General features: G+C 43.3%; 1 protein-coding gene across 3 annotated transcripts in view; it reads left to right on the top strand.

Moving 5' to 3' along the window:
* Positions 1-20,818, top strand: part of zmym2 (zinc finger, MYM-type 2) — a 57,474-nt gene that overhangs the window by 33,810 nt on the left and 2,846 nt on the right. For all 3 annotated transcript variants that reach the window (XM_056289537.1, XM_056289536.1, XM_056289539.1), the window contains exons 11-24: positions 1,211-1,361; positions 2,274-2,446; positions 2,740-2,905; positions 3,802-3,830; positions 4,584-4,725; positions 6,458-6,579; positions 6,976-7,126; positions 8,292-8,429; positions 11,466-11,575; positions 13,039-13,231; positions 13,899-14,053; positions 18,997-19,111; positions 19,980-20,222; positions 20,334-20,478. In XM_056289537.1, the coding sequence (XP_056145512.1) occupies positions 1,211-1,361; positions 2,274-2,446; positions 2,740-2,905; positions 3,802-3,830; positions 4,584-4,725; positions 6,458-6,579; positions 6,976-7,126; positions 8,292-8,429; positions 11,466-11,575; positions 13,039-13,231; positions 13,899-14,053; positions 18,997-19,111; positions 19,980-20,222; positions 20,334-20,478 (2,033 nt within the window). The remainder of the gene's footprint in view (positions 1-1,210; positions 1,362-2,273; positions 2,447-2,739; positions 2,906-3,801; positions 3,831-4,583; positions 4,726-6,457; positions 6,580-6,975; positions 7,127-8,291; positions 8,430-11,465; positions 11,576-13,038; positions 13,232-13,898; positions 14,054-18,996; positions 19,112-19,979; positions 20,223-20,333; positions 20,479-20,818) is intronic.

Here is a 20,818-nt window from a genome sequence, read left to right as displayed (position 1 = left end):
CATTCTGTTCTTTGTGACTGCCGTACTTACTCACTGACACCCAGAGGATTTCCCAGTCATGTATACGTTTGCTTTGTTTGTTTTTTTTTTTTTGCTCACGAATAGGGTATTATGGTACGGTTGCCATGTAGACCAAATTTTGGCTTCATATCATCACCAGACCAGGTTTGCTGGTTTTAATTCAATAATCATACGATAAACAACAATTATTAAAAAAAAAAAAAATAAAAACGACACAATCACAAGTGTTTTAAAATGTAAATATTGCGGTATACCTTTTTGGTACACTTTATTAACAAAGCAGGATTTATGTCAATGTGAATTTATGTTCATCGTGTAAATTAAATAACAAGCTGGTTATGAATAGTGAATATGAGAAAATGGATTCGAATAGCAGTCCTGAAAAATCGTCTTGCACAGGCACATCTCTCCACTCCCATGCTGCGGTAATTTTAAAGCACCGTTACTCAATGCAGCATGACAATACAAATGAATAGTAGTCAAGTTAAGGGCCGGAGTCGTATGGTAAGATTTGGTGTTAGGTGTTAGTCCAAGTGCAGGTACAGGGTAATTTATTCCCATGGTTTCAAAACAGTCCTCGGGACCAGTGTGACTGCGGGATTTTCTATTCTGCCAGTATCTACCTGTTGTGTCAGTTATTCAAGCCAATCAAACAGATTTTTTAGATTTGGCACAAGTGAACGTAAATGAACTACCTTGCAGAATAGAAAACTAGCAGTGATGTGGGTCCCTGAGGACTAATCTGAAAACAAGAGGCATGGAGAGGTATTTTCTATGCAGGCCTTGGTTAAGATATGCGTAGCTTTGTTAATTCAGCTGAGGGTGGATTTAGAAGAGGGTGATCCAAGGATGTTGGATCGGACTGATGAGCCTTCTTGAGATGTTGTGGACATAACTTGATTAACACTGAGGGAACATCCCTACTTGATACTCCCTCATAGCTGGTTTAGGTAGTTTAGTAAGCAATGCTGCCTGTAAGATAGGCGATTAGATTGTTGAGGTTTTTGTCCTTTACAGTAACGATAGGTAAGTACATCGGGTCAAGACATGGGTTGTCACATCGGGTGGTTGTCTGAATTTATCTGCAGTGTAAATTCTCACTCTAGGATATGGCACAAGGGTTGTTTCGTCATATCCTGTGTAACAACAAATGGAAAATTTGTCTGTGTGCGTGTTTGTCCATTCTCAGGACAAGATGTACCAGTTCTGCAGTAAGACATGCTGTGAGGACTACAAGAAGCTCCATTGCATTGTGACTTTCTGCGAGTACTGCCAAGAGGAGAAAACACTCCATGAGACAGTGAAGTTCTCAGGGGTCAAGAGACCCTTCTGCAGTGAAGGTAAGAGCTTCCTCTACCCCATCAGCCCCCACACCCAACTCTTAAATTACCTTTTTTGCTGCTGGTGCTGTAGGGATTATTGAGACCCTTTACATGCAACAGGTTGCAGGGCTGCACAGAACCAAATCCTTCTTATTTTTAAAAACACATCAATGGGGGTCTGCGGTGGTGTAGCGGTCTAAGCATCAGCTTTGTGCTGATGCAGTTGCCCACTGGGGACCGGGGTTCGCACCCTGGTCTCATCAGATCCGACTATGGCCGGACTCGACGAAGCAGCAATAATTGGCAACGCTGTCTTTGGGAGGGGGGCGGAGTCGGTTTGTGTTTGTCACAGGGATGCATCTGTGTGTGTGTGGGGGAAAACCAGTGGTTCGGTCTGGATTCGCCTTGTCACGAAAGTGGGGAGGCGTCTCCTTCGAGAGATGCAGTTGGTGAACGCATGCAGTACGAGGGTGGGTGTTTGAACTAAAATAGGGATCGATTGGCCACTAAATTGGGAGAAAAAAGAGAAAAATCAGAAATAAATTTATGGGGAAAAAAAACACATCAATGTCATGTACAACCAGTATGTGACATCATCATTGATTTAGCATATATTCTAATGGCTAGCTAATTGGTATTGATTAAACTGTAGCTACTTTGGATAGCATTGTGTACAGCAGTGGCCTTTCCCAAAGCATTAAATTCCTTGAAAAGCCAGATGTCTCTATTCATGTCTCTCAATTCTTACTTCTTATCCCAGCATCTCTGTTGTTTAAACAGACTCTTCTCATTTTGTTTGGCATTCACCATTTAAAGCTGCCCTGGCAATTAATTTTTCTGTCCCCATCTTTCTCTCAACTTCTTTTCCTCTATCTCTCTCTTTCTCTCCCCCTTTCCACCCTCTGTCTCCGCTGTGGCAATCCTTCCCAGGCTGTAAGCTGCTGTTCAAGCAGGACTTTGTCAAGCGGCTGGGTCTGAAATGCGTCACCTGTAACCATTGCAACCAGCTGTGTAAGAGAGGGGTGACCCGACAGCTGGGTGGGGTCACCAGGGACTTCTGCAGTGAGGCCTGCGCCAAGAAGTTTAATGACTGGTACTATAAGGTCCGTTGATGTCCTGTGCAATACCTAATATTCATGTTGATGTGGGAAAAACTGGGAAGTATGAAGGAATTTGAGAGGGAGGGGCACTCACTGGTAGATATATATCCTTCCCAAGACGGCAGATGTTATAGACGACCATAATTTTTAGAATCATTTCTGTCCAATTTTCTGGTTACATAGGGGAGATGTTAAGTGAATACTTCAATCCAGCAGTCACTGAAATCAAATGGTGTCAAAGTTCTGGGTTTCCTGCTTTGGACAATACAACTGGATTTTCCCTTGTTGCCCACTAGGCGGCGCGATGTGATTGCTGTAAGGTGCAGGGTAATCTGACGGAGTCGGTGCAGTGGCGGGCAGAGATGAAGCAATTCTGTGATCAGCAGTGTCTGCTAAGGTTCTACTGCCAGCAGAATGACCCCATCATGGTCACACAGAAAGGCCCAGAAAACACGAGCTTGGGTAGGAACACACAACAACTGTGCAAGTGTGTTTCCATGCATACCTGTGGAAGTGGGTGTATATTTGTGTGTGTCTATTGTATATTCTTGAATCAAAATGTCTGAGTGTCTAAATATTACCATGAGTCAGTATGAATCTCTGTGTGTGTGTGTGAGGGAACTAATACTGGAGTCCTTGTGTGTTTGTTTATATGCACGAACATTAGTTTTGTGTATGTTTGTCTGGCTATACATGAGTATGCAAGTATGTTGATTTCTTAATCTGTGTGTGTGGCTGTTGAAGCAGGCTTGCAGATATTAAGTCACTTTAAAACATTAATTTCGTAATATTGTCAGAATGATTTACCCGGCATCACCAGTGGTTTCCCCCGTTCACATGTACGGCTTCTGTCTGAGATTTATGGATAGTGTTTGTTCACACATGCCATGACGGTGCCTTCTGTGTCATTGCTTGTGTAGGGTAACTGCTATATCTAAAACTACAGCAGCTATAACTCTATTATGTTCTACATTCTTTCCTTTTCATATATCTGTAGGCTATCACACAGCTGCCTGTTGATCTCAACCTCTGCACAGTAGCTCTCTTATTTCCCTGTCTGTCCATTTTCCAGACATTTTTAAATAGTTTTTGACTGGTTTCCAAATAAATCTCTTGCTTCAGACAAAATACCTTGATATGGTAATCTGACGGTTCAAACTGTCATTATTTAGTAATATTTCAGTAAATGTCAATAGGCCGCGACTCCAGTTCGCATTCCCACATGCCCAACACGTAAAATTAAAGGAAGATTTAAAGGTTTGTAGGCATGTGTGAATGAGGTTTTAGTGTGGGGTGTGTGTGAGAGAGCGATACATCACTGCAAGTGACAATTTTTTTTTCCATATCTATATTAACAGGTTTTGACGTGCAAGGGGCCAAAGTTGGGGTAAGAATTGTGCAAAATAACTAGAAGTTTGACATTTTGCATTTTAATGAAATGTTAAAAGTTGTCCTTTTGTAAGCTTTGTTTTATTCCCGGATTGCCAGTCAGTTGTGACTATATGGACTGATTAATCAACTTTAAGATTATCTACATTGATTCAGTAGAAAAAGGTTCTGAGGTTGATCATTTAATGTCTGAAATATAGAGAATATCCACCCTGGAAAAACTATCTACTAAAGACTGAAGGAGTGTGTCATATAATCCGAAAGGACAATAACTACTTGATGTCTCATCGTTTGTTCTTTTTTGTGCAATTCATTTTCCTTGGGTGGTTTTCAAAATACTTGGAGTGCAGTGCAATATTTTCTACATATGTATAAACGTTTATTAACATTTTTTTGCTGCAGGTATCCCTTCTCTTTTATACAATAGTCTCTTGATCTGTATGCAAAGCTTATTTTGCAAATGTAAAGTAATGTTTATTTATTCCTGCCAATGCTTACTTATTTTTCGAGGTGGATAGTTTTTTTCCCCCCAGGCTTTCCATTATAAATAAAAATCTTATAATTGGTAGTTTTGTTGTGCTTCAAGGGATCTAGGTGAACATTGGACTGAGTCAAGCCCTTTAACCAGATAAAAGAAACCTGCCAATAATTTTGATAGTATCGCTGTTGACAACTTAATCAGTCTGTACAATGTAACACACATTTTTCAGTATGACAGTCTTATCTTAAAGCCTGTCTGGTTGCTCTCCAGCTGTTGAACCAGGGCACTGTGCCATATGCCGGTGGAGGGGTGGTGAGGGACGTCAAGAATAAAGCGGTGCTCTGCAAACCGCTCACCCTGACCAAAGCCACCTACTGTAAGCCGCACATGCAGAGCAAACTCTTGCAGACAGGTAAGTACCAGGCGACACGGAGGTAATGTGTAAATCACAGCCTAAAGTAAAACAAATCACAGCCTAAAGTAAAATGGTAATCTGCAAAGAGAAGCATTTAGAGTAACTTGAAAAGTGGTCCGGTTAAAGAAACAAAATAAAATAAAGCCCCCAAACAACATGTTATGTTCTCATGGACTGTTATATTGATACATCAAAGTTTCAGTCCCCCAAGGATCTTTGTCAAAATTACTTCTCTCTTATTGTGTATATACACTCACTGGCCACTTTATTAGGTACACCTTGCTAGTACCGGGTTGGACCCCCTTTTGCCTTCAGAACTGCCTTAATCCTTCGTGGCATAGATTCAACAAGGTACTGGAAACATTCCTCAGAGAGTTTGGTCCATATTGACATGATAGCATCACGCAGTTGCTGCAGATTTGTCGGCTGCACATCCATGATGCGAATCTCCCGGTCCACCACATCCCAAAGGTGCTCTATTGGATTGAGATCTGGTGACTGTGGAGGCCATTTGAGTACAGTGAACTCATTGTCATGTTCAAGAAATCAGTCTGAGATGATTCGAGCTTTATGACATGGCGCGTTATTATGCTGCAAGTAGCCATCAGAAGATGGGAACACTGTGGTCATAAAGGGATCGACATGGTCAGCAACAATACTCAGGTAGGCTGTGGCGTTGACATGATGCTCAATTGGTACTAAGGGGCTCAAAGTGTGCCAAGAAAATATCCCCCACACCATTACACCACCACCACCAGCCTGAACCGTTGATACAAGGCAGGATGGATCCATGCTTTCATGTTGTTGACGCCAAATTCTGACCCTACCATCCGAATGTCGCAGCAGAAATCGAGACTCATCAGACCAGGCAACGTTTTTCCAATCTTCTATTGTCCAATTTTGGTGAGCCTGTGCGAATTGTAGCCTCCGTTTCCTGTTCTTAGCTGACAGGAGTGGCACCCGGTGTGGTCTTCTGCTGCTGTAGCCCATCTGCCTCAAGGTTCGACGTGTTGTGACTTCAGAGATGCTCTTCTGCATACCTCGGTTGTAATGAATGGTTATTTGAGTTACTGTTGCCTTTCTATCAGCTCGAACCAGTCTGGCCATTCTCCTCTGACCTCTGGCATCAACAAGGCATTTTCGCCCACAGAACTGCCGCTCACTGGATATTTTCTCTTTTTCGGACCATTCTCTGTAAACCCTAGAGATGGTTGTGCGTGAAAATTCCAGTAGATCAGCAGTTTCTGAAATACTCAGACCAGCCCGTCTGGCACCAACAAGCATGCCACGTTCAAAGTCACTTAAATCACCTTTCTTCCCCATTCTGATGCTCGGTTTGAACTGCAGCAGATCGTCTTGACCATGTCTACATGCCTAAATGCATTGAGTTGCTGCCATGTGATTGGCTGATTAGAAATTTGCGTTAACGAGCAGTTGGACAGGTGTGCCTAATAAAGTGGCCGGTGAGTGTATATTTTTATTCATTTGAAACATTTTCGAAAACATGAATTTAGTAAGTAAACACCCTTTGGGAACATTACACAGTGTGTGTTACCTCATTTGTCCTGTATCCAGCCATATGCTCTATCCATCCATGCAGGTTTAGTTAAACCCACCAACCCCCTTTTGCTTTATTCATGTTCACTTGATGTTATGAAGTAATTTTGGCTTAAAGAATCCACAATTTTTTGGGCCTTGTGCGACACCTGTTTTTCTGATGGCTCCTCAGATGTGGATGATGGCGTGAAGAGAGAGTTTATTCCTGTTCCCATCCCTGTACCGGTCTTCATCCCAGTGCCCATGAATATGTACTCCCAGGTCACGCCTACACCAGTCTCTATGCCCGTACCGGTAAGATGAGAACTAAACTGATATATACCAATACATGTTGTTTACCAATACATATTGGGGTTACAAGTCACTGTAAGTAGACAAGCCAACAGATTAAAAACTAACCATGCTAAGAGACTTAAATTGCAGGCATGTCTTTAACAAAGAAGAAAATAAGCCAAAGCAAGGCTATAATCTTCAAATCAAGTAAAATTGAATAATGGAAAAGGTATGCAGTTCATAACAGTATATTGAGAATAATGATGTTCATAATATTAAGAATAGTAGCCTGCTTAACCTCCAATCACTTCTGTGGAGCTGCCCAGTGTCTGCAGCAGAAGGCAGGGTTTTACAAAATGACGGAAATGTAAATGCGTGGACGCTCTAACCAAAGCCTGTATCCCCCTCCTAAACCAGGTACCAGTGCCTGTATTCCTGCCCACCACACTGCAGGGAGCAGAGCAGATCATTCAAGCCATCTCTGAACTAAAGACCAAGGTGCCCACTGACCCCCTGGAGGCGGACCTGCTGGCTATGGCCGATATAATCGCAGAAGACCAGAAGCCAGGTAACATATCTGAAGCAGTTAGCATTTAATGAATTGCATTTTAACAGCAAGTCTTGAGCAGCTCTGCAGGATTAGCATAAAGTTGAGATGACTTTTTTTTTTTGTTGGTTGAAACAAATGTTTGAGAATTGCCAAAATGTTTTAACAGTCTTGGAAATTCTGGGTCTTGTTGCTTGTTTGAAATACTCAAGTTCATATTGTAACTACACATTTAATGTGATTGTAGACACCCAGTGTCATTTTACTTTTTTTTTAAAATTATTTCTGATTTTTCCCTTTTTTCTCCCAATTTAGTGGCCAATCGATCCCTATTTTAGTTCAGACACCCACCCTCATACTGCATGCATTCGCCAACTGCATCTCTCCGGCCGGCAGTCTCGAAGGAGACGCCTCGCCACTTTCATGACAAGGCGAATCCATGCCAAACCACTGCTTTTTCGGACACACACAGAGACGCATTCATGTGACGAACACAAGCCGACTCCGCCCCCCTCCCGAAGACAGCGTTGCCAATATTGCTGCTTCATTGAGTCTGGCCATAGTCGGATCTGACGAGACCGGGGCGCGAACCCCCGTCCCCAGTGGGCAGCTGCATCGACACAAAGCCGATGCTTAGACTGCTACACCACCGCGGAGTGTCATTTTACTTTTTGTTACATTTGATGTAGTGAGAAGTAAATTGCAAAACTGGTCGTAAAATCTATTCTAACTGGTAAGAAAAGGTCTTGAGTTGGATAGTGCAGCACATTTTCATACTTAATTAAAAACATTGATGTTTCAGCCGCAATGTTTTTGCCAGAATGGGGCAGAGAAGTTTTGAAGATATGTTCATAAAAGGCTTTTTTCAACTCCAAGTGAACTAGGGTTGCAGTTCCTTTTCCAAAACTTGAAAGTTCCTTTTAAGTTGTGGGCAAGACACCTAAACCCCAACTGTTCCTAATGAGCTGGTTACCTTGCATGGCTGATACCGCCGTGTGTGTGTGTGTGTGTGTGTGTTTGTGTGTGTGTGTGTGTGAGAGGCATTAATTAATTTGTAAAGTGCTTTGAGTGGCTGTTGCAGCTAGAAAAGCTAAAATGCAGTCCATTTATCATATCCAATCTGAAAGACACCCTGCTGACTGCCACTAAGATTCCCACGACAACCTGCCACGTCTGTGTGTTTTAGATGTGAAACCGGCGAAGGTGAAGAAAGAACGTGGAAGGGGAGATTCCAGCTTGTCCTCTAGCAGCAGCTCTGAGGAAGAGGAAGAGGAAGAGGAGAAATATGATCCTGAGCTGGACTTGGAGATGGACTATTGTCAAGGTAAACAAGTTGAATTTAGATTTAGATACTTGAAAAAGTTGATGTTAGGACCATGTGGTTGGTTCACCAGTCGGTTGATTTAATGGGGTTTTTCAATATTCAGAAAACATAGACTGCTTCTTTTTCCACTGATGAACAGTTCTTTGCAATGAGTGGGTGCTTTATAGAAATAGAGCTTAATTCTCTTACTAAGACTGATTTGAAACATAGCATATGGTTGAAAATACTGCCTCATCAACCTTACAGTTGTTAAGAGCTTGTCTTGGTAGGTCAGACATAAGATATATAAGACAAATCGGTAATCATGATTTATTGAAGAACCCCTCCCTTAACACCCTGCAAACATAAAATGGATGAATGAATACACACACAAAAAATCAAATAGAAAATCAAATTGTACACATGTAGATTGTACAGATGTAAAATGTGAGGAACCTTCTATTCATCCATCCATTCATTCAATCTAATGATGCAAAGTTGAGTGAAAGAGTGAATTACAATAAATACTAAGGTTGTTAGTCTTTGAAATACAGATCATTTTATTACCCTGACCTTTTTAAATGTTTTCACAGCCATATTTGATTATTTTTAGCATGTTTCACACTTGGCAGTGTGCACAAATCAACTCTATTTTGGATAGTTAGATTGGTGGATCAGTAAAAGCCTTGCTTTCTGGAGCACTTTGTTTTATGATATTGCTATGAAGTTATTTGCCCACAGACTTTTAGATAACTCATAACTTATTGAAGGATGATTTCATTCACAACTGGATTTGGTGGGCATCATCTATTGTTTTTCTCTCTCTCTCTGTACAGTGAAGGGGCTCTTATACAACAAAATCTGACTGCATGTTTTTTTTTATAGAAGCATTATAGTAATTTGGATTAAAATTCCTCCCCCTTGGTTATTTCAGGACCCATTGTCTAGGTCACCTCATGTAAGGGCAGAGGATTGTGGTGGGGTTGGGCGGTATTACAGTAATGATGACAGTATCCATTTCAACTCCAACATAAAATTTGTCCAACTGTTTGTCCATTCACAATTTATAACAGCCCACACTTGCCCTTTTTGATCAGATAATTACAGATGTTTCACTTTCTGTGTAAATGTTGGGTTGGACCTTTACGACCAACTATAACAGGTGCATTTGCTATCAAGCCTACAAACAGGATGGTGTGTGATGGAAAAATTATACAGGCACAGTGGCAACATGTATAGCTAAAGAAACTGTTGTCATTCCACACAGTGGACAAATCATCTGAAGCCATAATTCAAACACTTGATATGCTTAATGAGTTGCTTGGAAGGAAGTTATTTTACAAAACCACCAATCCAGGCTTAACAAGAAAGTAAGGTCACACTTTATTTGAAGGGGTGTGCATAAGACTGACATGACACTGTCATAACCATGATGTGACACCTGTCATGAACATAGAGGAATCTTTATGAACGTTGTCATTAAGTGTCATTTGGTCAGTTATGTCATTTTTAATGCAAAGTTGATATTATTTGGGATGTCATTGTTGTAGCTAACGGAGTGGGACTGAATTGTTCAATTTCATATATTTTGCACGTCTGTAGCTCGAAAACAGACATCTCAAACAATATCCACTTAGGATTAAAAATGACATAATTGACCGAATGAAACTTAATGATAACAGTCATAAGCATTCATACAGATTCCTTCATGTTCACGACAGGTGTCATGTCATGGTCATGTCAGTCTTATGCACACCCCTTCAAATAAAGTGTTACCGAAAGTAATAACTATAAGCAACAGTTGATAGCCAGCAAATTTGCATGGCAGTGTGGCAAAAACAGCTTTCCACAGTTCCCTTCAAAATGTATTATTATTAACAATAATAAGAAATCAAACTTATATAGAGAATGTATTTATTTTTAGACCTGGTGATATCATATACCCTGGTAATATTAGGGGACTGTTCAACAGTGTGGAAAAATGGATACCGGCCAACCCTCGGTTGTGGGTCTGGTGTACTGTAGAAAGACAGCAGTTGGTCAGCATGAGCCAAAGGGAGAAGTGAGCAAACATTTACTAATGCACAAGAATTGGTGCACTGATGAAAGTTGCCTATTTAGAAGACATTGGGTGACCTATTATTTTGCTACTGGCCCATCTAACTGTCATTCTCTAAACCAGCTAATCAAGTAACTACAGGGTTAAGTGTACAAATATATATACACATGGGCATCATCATTCACCGTTTAAATGGCTATATTTACATGATCACAGTATTTTGATTTAAATCCTTGTTCTAAATAAGGGAAAATTCAAATTAAGCTGTTAAAAATTCTTTCATGTGGGGGGCATCCGGGTAGCGTAGCAGTGTATTCCGTTGCCTGCGAACATGGGGCTCACCAGTTCGAATCCCCATGTTACGTCCGGCTTGGTTGGGCATCCCTACAGACAATTGGCCGTGTCAGCGGGTGGGAAGCCAGTTGTAGGTATGTGTCCTGGTCGTTGCACCAGCGCCTCCTCTGGTCGGTCAGGGCACCTGTTCAGGGGGGAGTGGGAACTAGGGGGAATAACGTGATCCTCCCATGTGCTACATCCCCCCAGCGAAACGCCTCACTGTCAGGTGAAAAGAAGCGGCTGGCAACTCCACATGTATCAGTGGCAGTATGTGGTAGTCTGCAGCCCTCCGCGGATTGGTAGAGGGGGTGGAGCAGTGACCGGGATGTCTTGGAAGAGTGGGGTAATTGGCAGGATACAACTGGGGAGAAAAAGGGGGCGAAATAAAAAAAAAATCTTTCATGTTTCAGTTAACATGCAGTGGAACATGGTCTGAGTAATGACAATATTGAATTACCCTTTGCATCTTATTGAGTTAATAGTCAGGTCTGTTCAGTTCATAGGGCCAGTCAGCCCTAAAATGGTGAGTCTATTTGCTCTTTTTGAAAGACTCAAAGCCTGGTATGCTCAGGTAGTGTGCCATAGCCAGGAGATGGCAGAACACAAAGCCAGGTCACCCATAGCAGGAAGACTAACAGTTGATGTGTCTGTCTCTGATTCAGCCCAGGAGCCTGTTCCAGGAGTGGAGGGGTTGGAGGAGGACTTCAGTCTACCTCCAGTCCTAACAGAGGAGAAGGAGGATTCATCACCTCGACCTTGGTACAACAAGCAGGTATCGTATACACGCATGCACGCACTCCAGCTGATGTGCAAACACATACGCACACACCATGCTGAAACACACTTGCCCATAAGTGTGTCTATATATACTTATCACATCCTATTTCACCTAAAGGTGTATATTCTGTCTCACATGTTCCATTTTGCCATCTCTCACACATAGACAGTCGCACACAGTTAGTACACATGCTCAAATGCACACACCTTTATGCATTTATATATCTATGCCCATACAAGACCTTTGGTAGGGTGTCGTTTCCAGTGATTAGAACATCCATGCTGTTCACATCCTGACATTCTGTGATTGGTATATTTTTATGAGGAAACGACTCACACAAATATTTCTGTGGACTGCCGTCAGAGGGTGAGAGACAGCTAAACTTTTTTAAAGTGGTGGTTGGATTCCAAAATGTAGCACTCACTTGTATTACTGAATCAGACATATTCAAATTTATGTTTCAGGTGCAGGCCTTCAATATTACATCACGTGCCCCACATTCAGACTATACTATACAAGGAAGTACATGTTCCCTGTTTTTCCTCGTCTCCTGTCCCTTTGGGGTTGTCCTGATCATATAGGGAACAAAAAGAAAGACCAATATATTCATGAGAGGATAAAAAAAGAAAATATAGCTATTCGGTTAAGTCGAAAGAGTTGCTCTCAGACCTGTTTCTTCCCAGTTGATGCCTCTCAGATGAGGTCATCTTGTCCTTAACTGACATGGCAAAATTAAAAAAAAAACCTGCCTCTTTAAGAACATCCCGCGTTAACCCTTTCCTCACTGAATCATACTGTATTTGGGAACATCAGGAGTGCTCATGTGAGGGGCAAAAAAGGTGTTTCAGGGTTCTGAGTGGATTTGAAGCTTAAAGTTTTAGCTTGGATGAGAACCATTGTACTGAGTTAGAAAATAAATAAATGTAAGGCGTCTGGGTGGCATGACGGTCCATTCCATTGCCTACCAACACAGGGATCTCCGGTTCGAATCCTCGAGTTACCTCCGGCTTGGTCGGGTGTCCCTACAGACATAATTGGCCATGTCTGCGGGTGGGAAGCCGAATGTGGGTATGTGTCCTGGTCGCTGCAGTAGCGCATCTTCTGGTCGGTCGGGGTGCCTGTTCAGGGGGGAGGAGGAACTGGGAGGAATAACGTGATCCTCCCATGCGCTACATCCCCCCGGTGAAATGCCTCACTGTCAGGTGAAAAGAAGCAGCTGGTGACTCCACATGTAATCGGAAGAGGCATGTGGTAGTCTGCAGACCTCCCCAGATCGGCAGAGGAGGTGGAGCAGAGATCGGGACAGCTCGGAAGAGTAGGGTAATTGGCTGGATACAATTGGGGAGAAAGGGAGGGGGGGTCCAAAAAAGAAAATAAATTTAAGTCAACAGAATGGCCCCACAAGTATCGTAGTACTAATTTTTGTGTGTCTGTGTATTTGACTGTGTGTTTTGCAGGGGAACAAGAGGCAAGCAGTGGAGGAGGGGCCCATCCCAGCCTCATCCTCCTCCCCCCTCTCAGGAGACAGACATCCAGAGGGACACTGTCTTCCTCTGAAGTCCCGTTACGGTGTCAATGCTTGGAAACGCTGGGCGCTGTCCTCTACCGACCAATTAGAGGATGCTGAAGGAAAGGTCTCCCCCAAGTCAGGTAAGGAAGCTCCCCCAATATGAATAAACCTCACCCACATGCCTCACAAGGTACATCATAGTCCCAGCAATGTCCAAGTCAGAAGTTTGATTACCACAGGGGCCACACATGTTTTAAATGAATGCATTCATGAGTAGCAATGGATATCAAGTACCGATACTTTTAAGATACCTGTACCAAAGAGGGAAGTACCCACCGAAATGATGAGATTTATAATACCAGTGTTTCTTATCAGTGCCACACTTTGCATAAACGTAAGTAATTTTCCATAGTGAACATAAAATCGGCAAATAGATATGAGGCATTCTACAAGAAAGGATCCCCTTTCTTATAGAATGCCTCATGTCACTGAACCCCCCCCCCCGCATTAAGTTTAAAACCTGTTTAAACCATGGTGTTAGGACCTGTGTTCCACTATGTCTTTAAGTTTAAATTTGTTGAAAATTCTCTGTTGACCAGAAATTGTTAATCTCAAACCTTTTGTCTTTCATCCTGACCTGCTTCTCTCTGTTACTGCTTCTCGTGCCTTTTTAGTGCAGTTTTCACAACAGTGCAGGGAGATAAAAATACTCAAACTATGTGGAAAAAGCAAAGAGATTTGTAGATGACCAACAAAACAAAAAAAAGGATTGGTTTGCTGACACCAGCTGTGGTTGTCTGTCCCCAGCTTCTGATGCGGTTCAGTCCAGAACCAACCTGCTGTCTCTGACTTCGGCGGAGCTGTGCACAGCTCTGTCCCGGTTTGTGCGTGAGGTCTGCAGGCCCAACGGGGAGCGCTACGCTCCAGACAGCATCCTCTACCTCTGTCTGGGAATACAGCAGGTCAGTGGCACCACAAGGGAAGCAGGCAGGCCCACATTTTACAGGTTCCGGTCCAGAAAAGCCAACACCTCTCTAGTTGTCATACCCAAACAAGCCTGAGTGCTTCAGAATGTATATAGGAAAAAAAGTTAACGATTGAATGCCAACATTAACATATGGTAACAATGTGAATCATTATTTGGCAATATGTTTATATATTTATCTGTGATTACTATATTTAAGGACTAAGGCAAATTCCAAAATGTAAATGAAGATATTATACTATCCTATTCTATAGCTTAGAAAAGTGTGTAGAAAGCTTAGTTTTGGTCTCTCTGTCTATATCTAATCATTGGTGTCTGCCTGTCTCCAAGCATGGCTGACCAGGCCTCTTGCTTGGTGTCTTTGATGAGAAACAGGGAGGGGCAGAGCAGAATGACAGAAGCCGTGTTTACATAATGACTTTTTCTGCACATTTTGAAGTATTGCATTAGAAAACGTTTATGGATTGGTCGGGCGTCCCTACAGACACAATTGGCTGTGTCTGCGGGTGGGAAGCCGGATGTGGATATGTGTCCTGATTGCTGCACTAGTGCCTCCTCTGGTCGGTTGTGGCACCTGTTCGGGGTGGCGGGGGAACTGGGGGGAATAGCATGATCCTCCCATGCGCTACGTCCCCCTGGTGAAACTCCTCACTGTCAGGTGAAAAGAAGTGGTTGGCAACTCCACATGTATTGGAGGCAGCATGTGGTAGTCTGCAGCCCTCCCCGGATCGGCAGAGGGGTTGGAGCAGAGATTGGGACAGCTCGGAGAGTGGGTTAATTGTCTGGATACAATTGGGGAAGACCCCCCCCCCCCTCCAAAAAAAAAGTTTATGGAAATGGCAAAATTCGAACGAAAAAAACCTCAATTTTGCAAAGAAGTTTTTATGCTCACTTGAGGCAGTTTTTGCCTTTTTTGAAAAATAGTTAATGCGCTAAATGGGAAATGGAAACCCCTTCGCCGAATAAGTTCTAACATAGTGAACATTTAACACACATGACTGATCAGCTGTTTCTGCTTTCAGCATCTTGCCCGGATATTCCCATAATGTGCATTTCTTTGTCTTCGTCTCTGGACAGCATGAAACATGGCCAATAATAACTGACATGAAAGAACAATTACAACTTTCCCAATTGAAACAAATTCCTGGAGACCTGGCTATGGCCAAGGCAAATGGCTGCTCAGCTGACTGACTCATTCATAAAACAATAGTAAGAAAACAGCTCAGCCATGGGAAATGTTTTATGGTAGCTACTGAGATGATTTCCAGCTGTGACTAAGATCAATCCTACTCTTGAAATTGCCTTTTTATAACAGAGTTCTATTATAATGTGGTGATACACATTTGAGGGTAGATTCACCAGGGGCTGCTGCTCCTTTAAGGCAGACATTTTAGAGTGCTGACGTAGGCACTGCTTGGGGTTTCCAGGGAGCCATGTTTGCAGCAGCCTAGCGGTTAGCTGGTTGCCACAAGGGATTGTGCTGTATTGGTGTTGTTATGTGTGGCGAGTAAACAGAATTGACTCGACTCGATCTCTCCGTCTCCTCATTCCTGCACTCCCACATTGGTGACCCCGACGTGATTCCTCCCAGCTCGAACTGGGCTTCAATGTGCTGAAGCCATGGCCTTTCCCACCCAGGTGTGAAGGCGTCCACTAAGCTGGTGGGGGCCAAGTTCGTCTGGCCCGGCCTCAGGAAGGACGTCAAGGCCTGGGCTGACTCCTGTGTGGCGTGCCAGCGTTCCAAAGTACACCGTCATACCAAAGCCCCCTTGGCGCCATTCCTGGTGCCCGAGAGGCATTTTGACCATGTGAATGTGGACCTGGTGGGCCCCCCCCCTCCCACTGGTTCATTCACCTTCTCACCATGGTGGACAGGACCACCAGGTAGCCGGAAGCTGTTCCCCTGTCATCGACCACGTCTACTGAGGTGGCCCGGGCGTTCATCGGGTCCTGGGTGGCCCGTTTTAGCACGCTGGCTGACCTCACCTCTGACAGGGGCCCGCAGTTCATGTCAGAGCTGTGGACTGCAGTCGCGGGGGGGGCTGGGGGTGAAGCTCCACCGCACCACAGCATACAACCTGCAGGGCAATGGACTTTGTGAGCGGTTTCATCGGTCTATGAACGCCGCTCTTCATGCCAGCCTCATGGACAGCAACTGGGTTGATCGCCTCCCGTGGGTCATGCTCGGCCTTCGCTCTGCCCCCAAGGAAGACCTCCAGTCCTCGTCTGCCGAGCTGGTTTACGGCCAGCCGCTGCGTGTCCCGGGTGAGTTTCTCTTGGACGCTGTGGCCCCCTGGTCAGCAGCTTCTCATTGGGCTGTGGCCCGGGACAGTGCCAACGCTTTCGCTCCGATCCCTACATCTCACCACTGCCTCCCTCAGTCCTACGTCCCCAAGGATCTGCTGTCGGCCAGGTACGTCTTCATCTGCAACGACAGCCACCGTACCCCCCTGCAGCCCCCCTATGACGGGCCCTTCCGCGTCCTGGAAGCGGGGCTTAAGAACTTTGTGGTGGACATGGAGGGCAAGCCAGAGCAGGTCTCGGTGGACCGTCTCAAGCCTGCCCATTTGGACCTGGGTGAGCCGGTCGAACTGGCCCTGCCCCCGTGGCATGGACGCCCCCCTGCCCGGGCTCCAGCTCTGTCCCCTGCCCCCGCCCCCATACCCATTCAGTGCAGCCATTTTGGCCACCTGGTCTGCCCCCTGAGACGTTGACTGTTTCACTGTGTTGCATTACTGTTTTGCGTTTTTTCGTGATGGTGAATTCTGGGGGGGCCTGTTTGGTGATACACATTTGAGGGTAGAGTCACCAGGGGCTGCTGCTCCTTTAAGGCAGACATTTTAGAGTGCTGACGTAGGCACTGCTTGAAGTTTCCGGGGAGCCATGTTTGCAGCAGCCTAGCGGTTAGCTGGTTGCCACGAGGGATTGTGCTGTATCGGTGTTGTTATGTGAGGCGAGTAAACGGAATTGATTCGACTCAATCTCTCCGTCTCCTCATTCCTGCACTCCCACAATATAGTTATATATATTATATTATATAGTTAGATATTATATTATCATATATAGTTATGTATTATGCAGTTAGTCATTGGAGATTATGGCACAGCTGCGTGGCAGCGAGGTGAATGAGGCAAATTATTTTTGATTCCTCCAGTTCTCCTGTGCTGAGATCAGCAATGAATGATTTGCTGGCTTGCAAAATATCGACTTCTTGTTTACTTTCAAGACTCATACCCAAATACATAATGTTTTGGTTTTGACACGGTTGCTGCCCAATCTGACTCAACCGCAGATGTGAGTCACGCATGCACACGGTTGACCTATCAGGAAGCAGAAAGCAACGTTGGCTGAGCAAGCTAGGGAGTGAATGAAGAGAGGGAATGGCGGTGGAAAGAACAAACGTTTTTCAAAGGTTTTTAATCGCCACAATCACAAGAGGTTTTTGATCTTAAAGTCATAACTGTACAAAAATTTAAAGCTAATAGGTCCACTAGTATGTGAGATTAGCCGTGGACACACACACACACACACACACACACACACACACGACCAAATGCATAAACCTTTCCACGTTAACAGAAATAAAACCATGCATCAATGTGACCTATAATAAAATGAAATTAAATATTTTAAAGGTTCAGTAATCATACTGGTTTTTCCCAAGTTTTTATTTCTATCAGAAAGTAATTTTCTTTTATTTTGAAGAGGGGGAACTAAATGGCAGGAACTGTTTCCTGTAGGACATAAATTGCTTATGCACAACTTCCCTTCCTCTCTCCAACACATGCTCGATGCACAACAGCATGGTCTCAGAATGGAGCGCAGGATTATGTAAAGCCACTTCGAGCATGATTTTCTGGTAAATGTATGAAATACTTAATAGAAATGGAATGTTTAAATGTAAAAATACATTTATAGAAGGATTTAGCTACATCTTAAGCGTAGTAGCAGTTTTTTTATGTTGAGCCTTTCCAGTTTTACAATAAGTGAACCCATAACTGTGTCTTGCTAAATGAACCTTGAACGGTTATGGGCAAGGGTGAAACTTGTAATTTCTTAGTTACAGGACAGTTTCTAAGGCCATTACTCAATTTTATGATTTTATGAAAGCTGACTATAATAGATTTGTCTGCACTGGAGAATAATTCTAGCACATTTCCTTTTCTTTAATACCACAGAATTTAAGAGCCGGTACTCTGCCCTATAGTAATTTAGAAAAAACTTTTTTTTTCAAGTCATGGAAAGAGAGCTGAGGATAGTTTCAAATGGGGCTGGGCAAAGTTTCAATATAATCATTTTTATCATCTTTCAGTGGTATTGTATCCAGATGAAATTCAACTTTGTCATATCATGATACATAGTTTTGTTGTCTAAATAAATGATAGTATGAATGTATTACCTAAGATTTCTCAAAAAATGCATTCTAAAATGTTTGAGGGAGTATTATTTGAAAACCAGTTTTGGCTTCATATTATACTTAACATTCATTTCGTTTCATTGACCGCTGATGATTGCTTATAGCATGAAACAGGCTTGTACTGTCTCATAGAAAATTTACTTGACTAACTGGATTAATATATTTTACATTAACCAACAGTTTAATGTGAAGAATCTCGTTTGGATTTTTATGGTATTCTTGCAAATTCAAGCAAATATCGTGATACTTATTGATATTGTGTGAAATTCTTGATTATAGTGATTTATATTTTCCATACAACCCATTACTGCTTTGGAACCACAGAAATTGGGGCTCTGATGATAACTGGCTTAGAGCCTGTGATGGTGTGACTGCTTTTAACTGTGTGTGTGTGTGTGTGTGTGTGTGTGTGTGTGTGTGTGCGTGCGTGCGTGCGTGCGTGCGTGCGTGCGTGCATGCGCACGCATGTGCCTGTTAATGTGTTTGTGTGTGTGTGTGTGTAGCATCTTCGTGCCAAAGGCAGAGATGATGACTTGTTCAATGACCCATGCTACCAGCAGTTTGGGGAGGAGCTCAATAAGGTCCTCAGAGGCTGGCAGCCCAGCGTCCTTCCCGATGGTAAGTTCAAAGTTTGTGAGATCACTCACAAACAGCCACCCGTCGCTCAGCATAAAAAAGGTGTCCAATGATTATAACTCCACTGCTGTTCACATCCTGATACCCTGTGATTGCACTGTATTGTCATATGAGGACACTGAATAATCCATCTATGAAAAACTAGTTTCCAGTGGCCCATGTTGGCCCTGCAGGAAGTAGTCAGGTTGTTGGTGTCACAGGGATATTGTGAAGAAGGCACAGAGGGTCAGTCAGGCATGTGTTTTCTCTTTTAGCTGCTGAGCAGCTCCAGAGTTTTGAAGCTTGATGTTTAAGGGAAGGGAGAGCATTTGTTTCCCCAATCATTTTCCCAGGGGGCCTGGGGTTTTGGAACTGTTCAACTTGCCTTTACAATTTTACGTCTCTTTTACAGACTCCATTTTGAGGCTTGTAAAAGGCATGCTTTTGTAATGGTCATGAGAACTGAAGTAAAACAAACTTCTATTGAATTTATGATGTCTTATTAAAGTGGGTAATGGCGTATTGTACATCTTTTAAGTTGAAACCCTGAAGAACCTTTGCCAGTATATTTTAAATTTAGATATTTATCATTTTTTATCAGAGCTCTCACTTCTATAATGTCATTACTACTTGTAGATTTATACCAAAAAGAGTTTTCCATCATATAAATTGAGACAACTACCCTGATTGCCAACATGTTTATTTAATGAATATGAAAACACGTTGTCATATTTTTTTATCAATAAAATGATAATGATCCCTAAACCGACTGGAACATTTATTTGGTAACATTTTGGTATCATGACTTAATTTCCTAAAATACAGTTAGTAACAGTGTTTTATCCCCTCCATGTCCCGATGCGGTGTCCAGGCTCCCTGTGGGGTCGTGTGGAGGAGCAGAGTCTCTGGAGCAGTGGGCAGCTCGGAAAGCAGAGCCCTGCCTCCCTGCTGCGCTCTCTGGTCTATCTGAACACCAAACACTTGAGCCTGCGCACTGTTGAACAGCACTTGCGCCTCTCCTTTGCCAATGTCTATGGACCAGACACCATCCACCCTGTCATCAAGGAAACCACTGCCTGCACCCGTGTGCCTTCCATCCCTCAGGAACTCCATGGTAAGCCAAGGGTCAAAACTACATTTCGCCAAATGAGAGGAATTTTGAGTGTGGAGAGAGAGTGATATAGATTACACTCTTAACTTAATTGCACTTTTTTGGATTCACCAGTCCAAATGAGCTCCAGGAAAAGGAAGCGCAAACCCGAAGAGGATGAGTCAGACTATGATCCAGATGAAGGTTTGGAAGGCTCTGCCCCTTGGTGTCCTATCAGGCAGCAAGAGAGAGATATCTACGACCTCTACATATCCAAGTGGTGGGTTGAAACCGCTGACTGGCACAAAGTGGTTAATAAAAATGGAGCCGACATCTGGCCATTGAGGGAATGGATGCAATAATTTTCCAAAGTTATGGGAGTGTTGTTATTTGAGATACGGGTCTATGGGTTTGCTTCATATTTGCCACCTTTACCAAACCAAGTGCACAGTAGGGGACGGGGGGGTCACCAAATGGTCCTGTGATTATAACTCACTGCTGTTCACATCCTGAAACATGGTGTTGACTGTTTGAAGTATGAGGACATCAGATCACCTCTATGGTAATGGTAGCATGGCTAAGATCTGTGTTGAGGTTAGCCAAGATGAAAATGTGCTGTG

This window comes from Lampris incognitus, chromosome 11, assembly GCF_029633865.1.
Source record: "Lampris incognitus isolate fLamInc1 chromosome 11, fLamInc1.hap2, whole genome shotgun sequence".
Lineage (NCBI taxonomy): Eukaryota > Metazoa > Chordata > Actinopteri > Lampriformes > Lampridae > Lampris > Lampris incognitus.
Note: the sequence above shows the minus strand (reverse complement) of the source record. Positions and strands in the feature narration are given on the sequence as shown.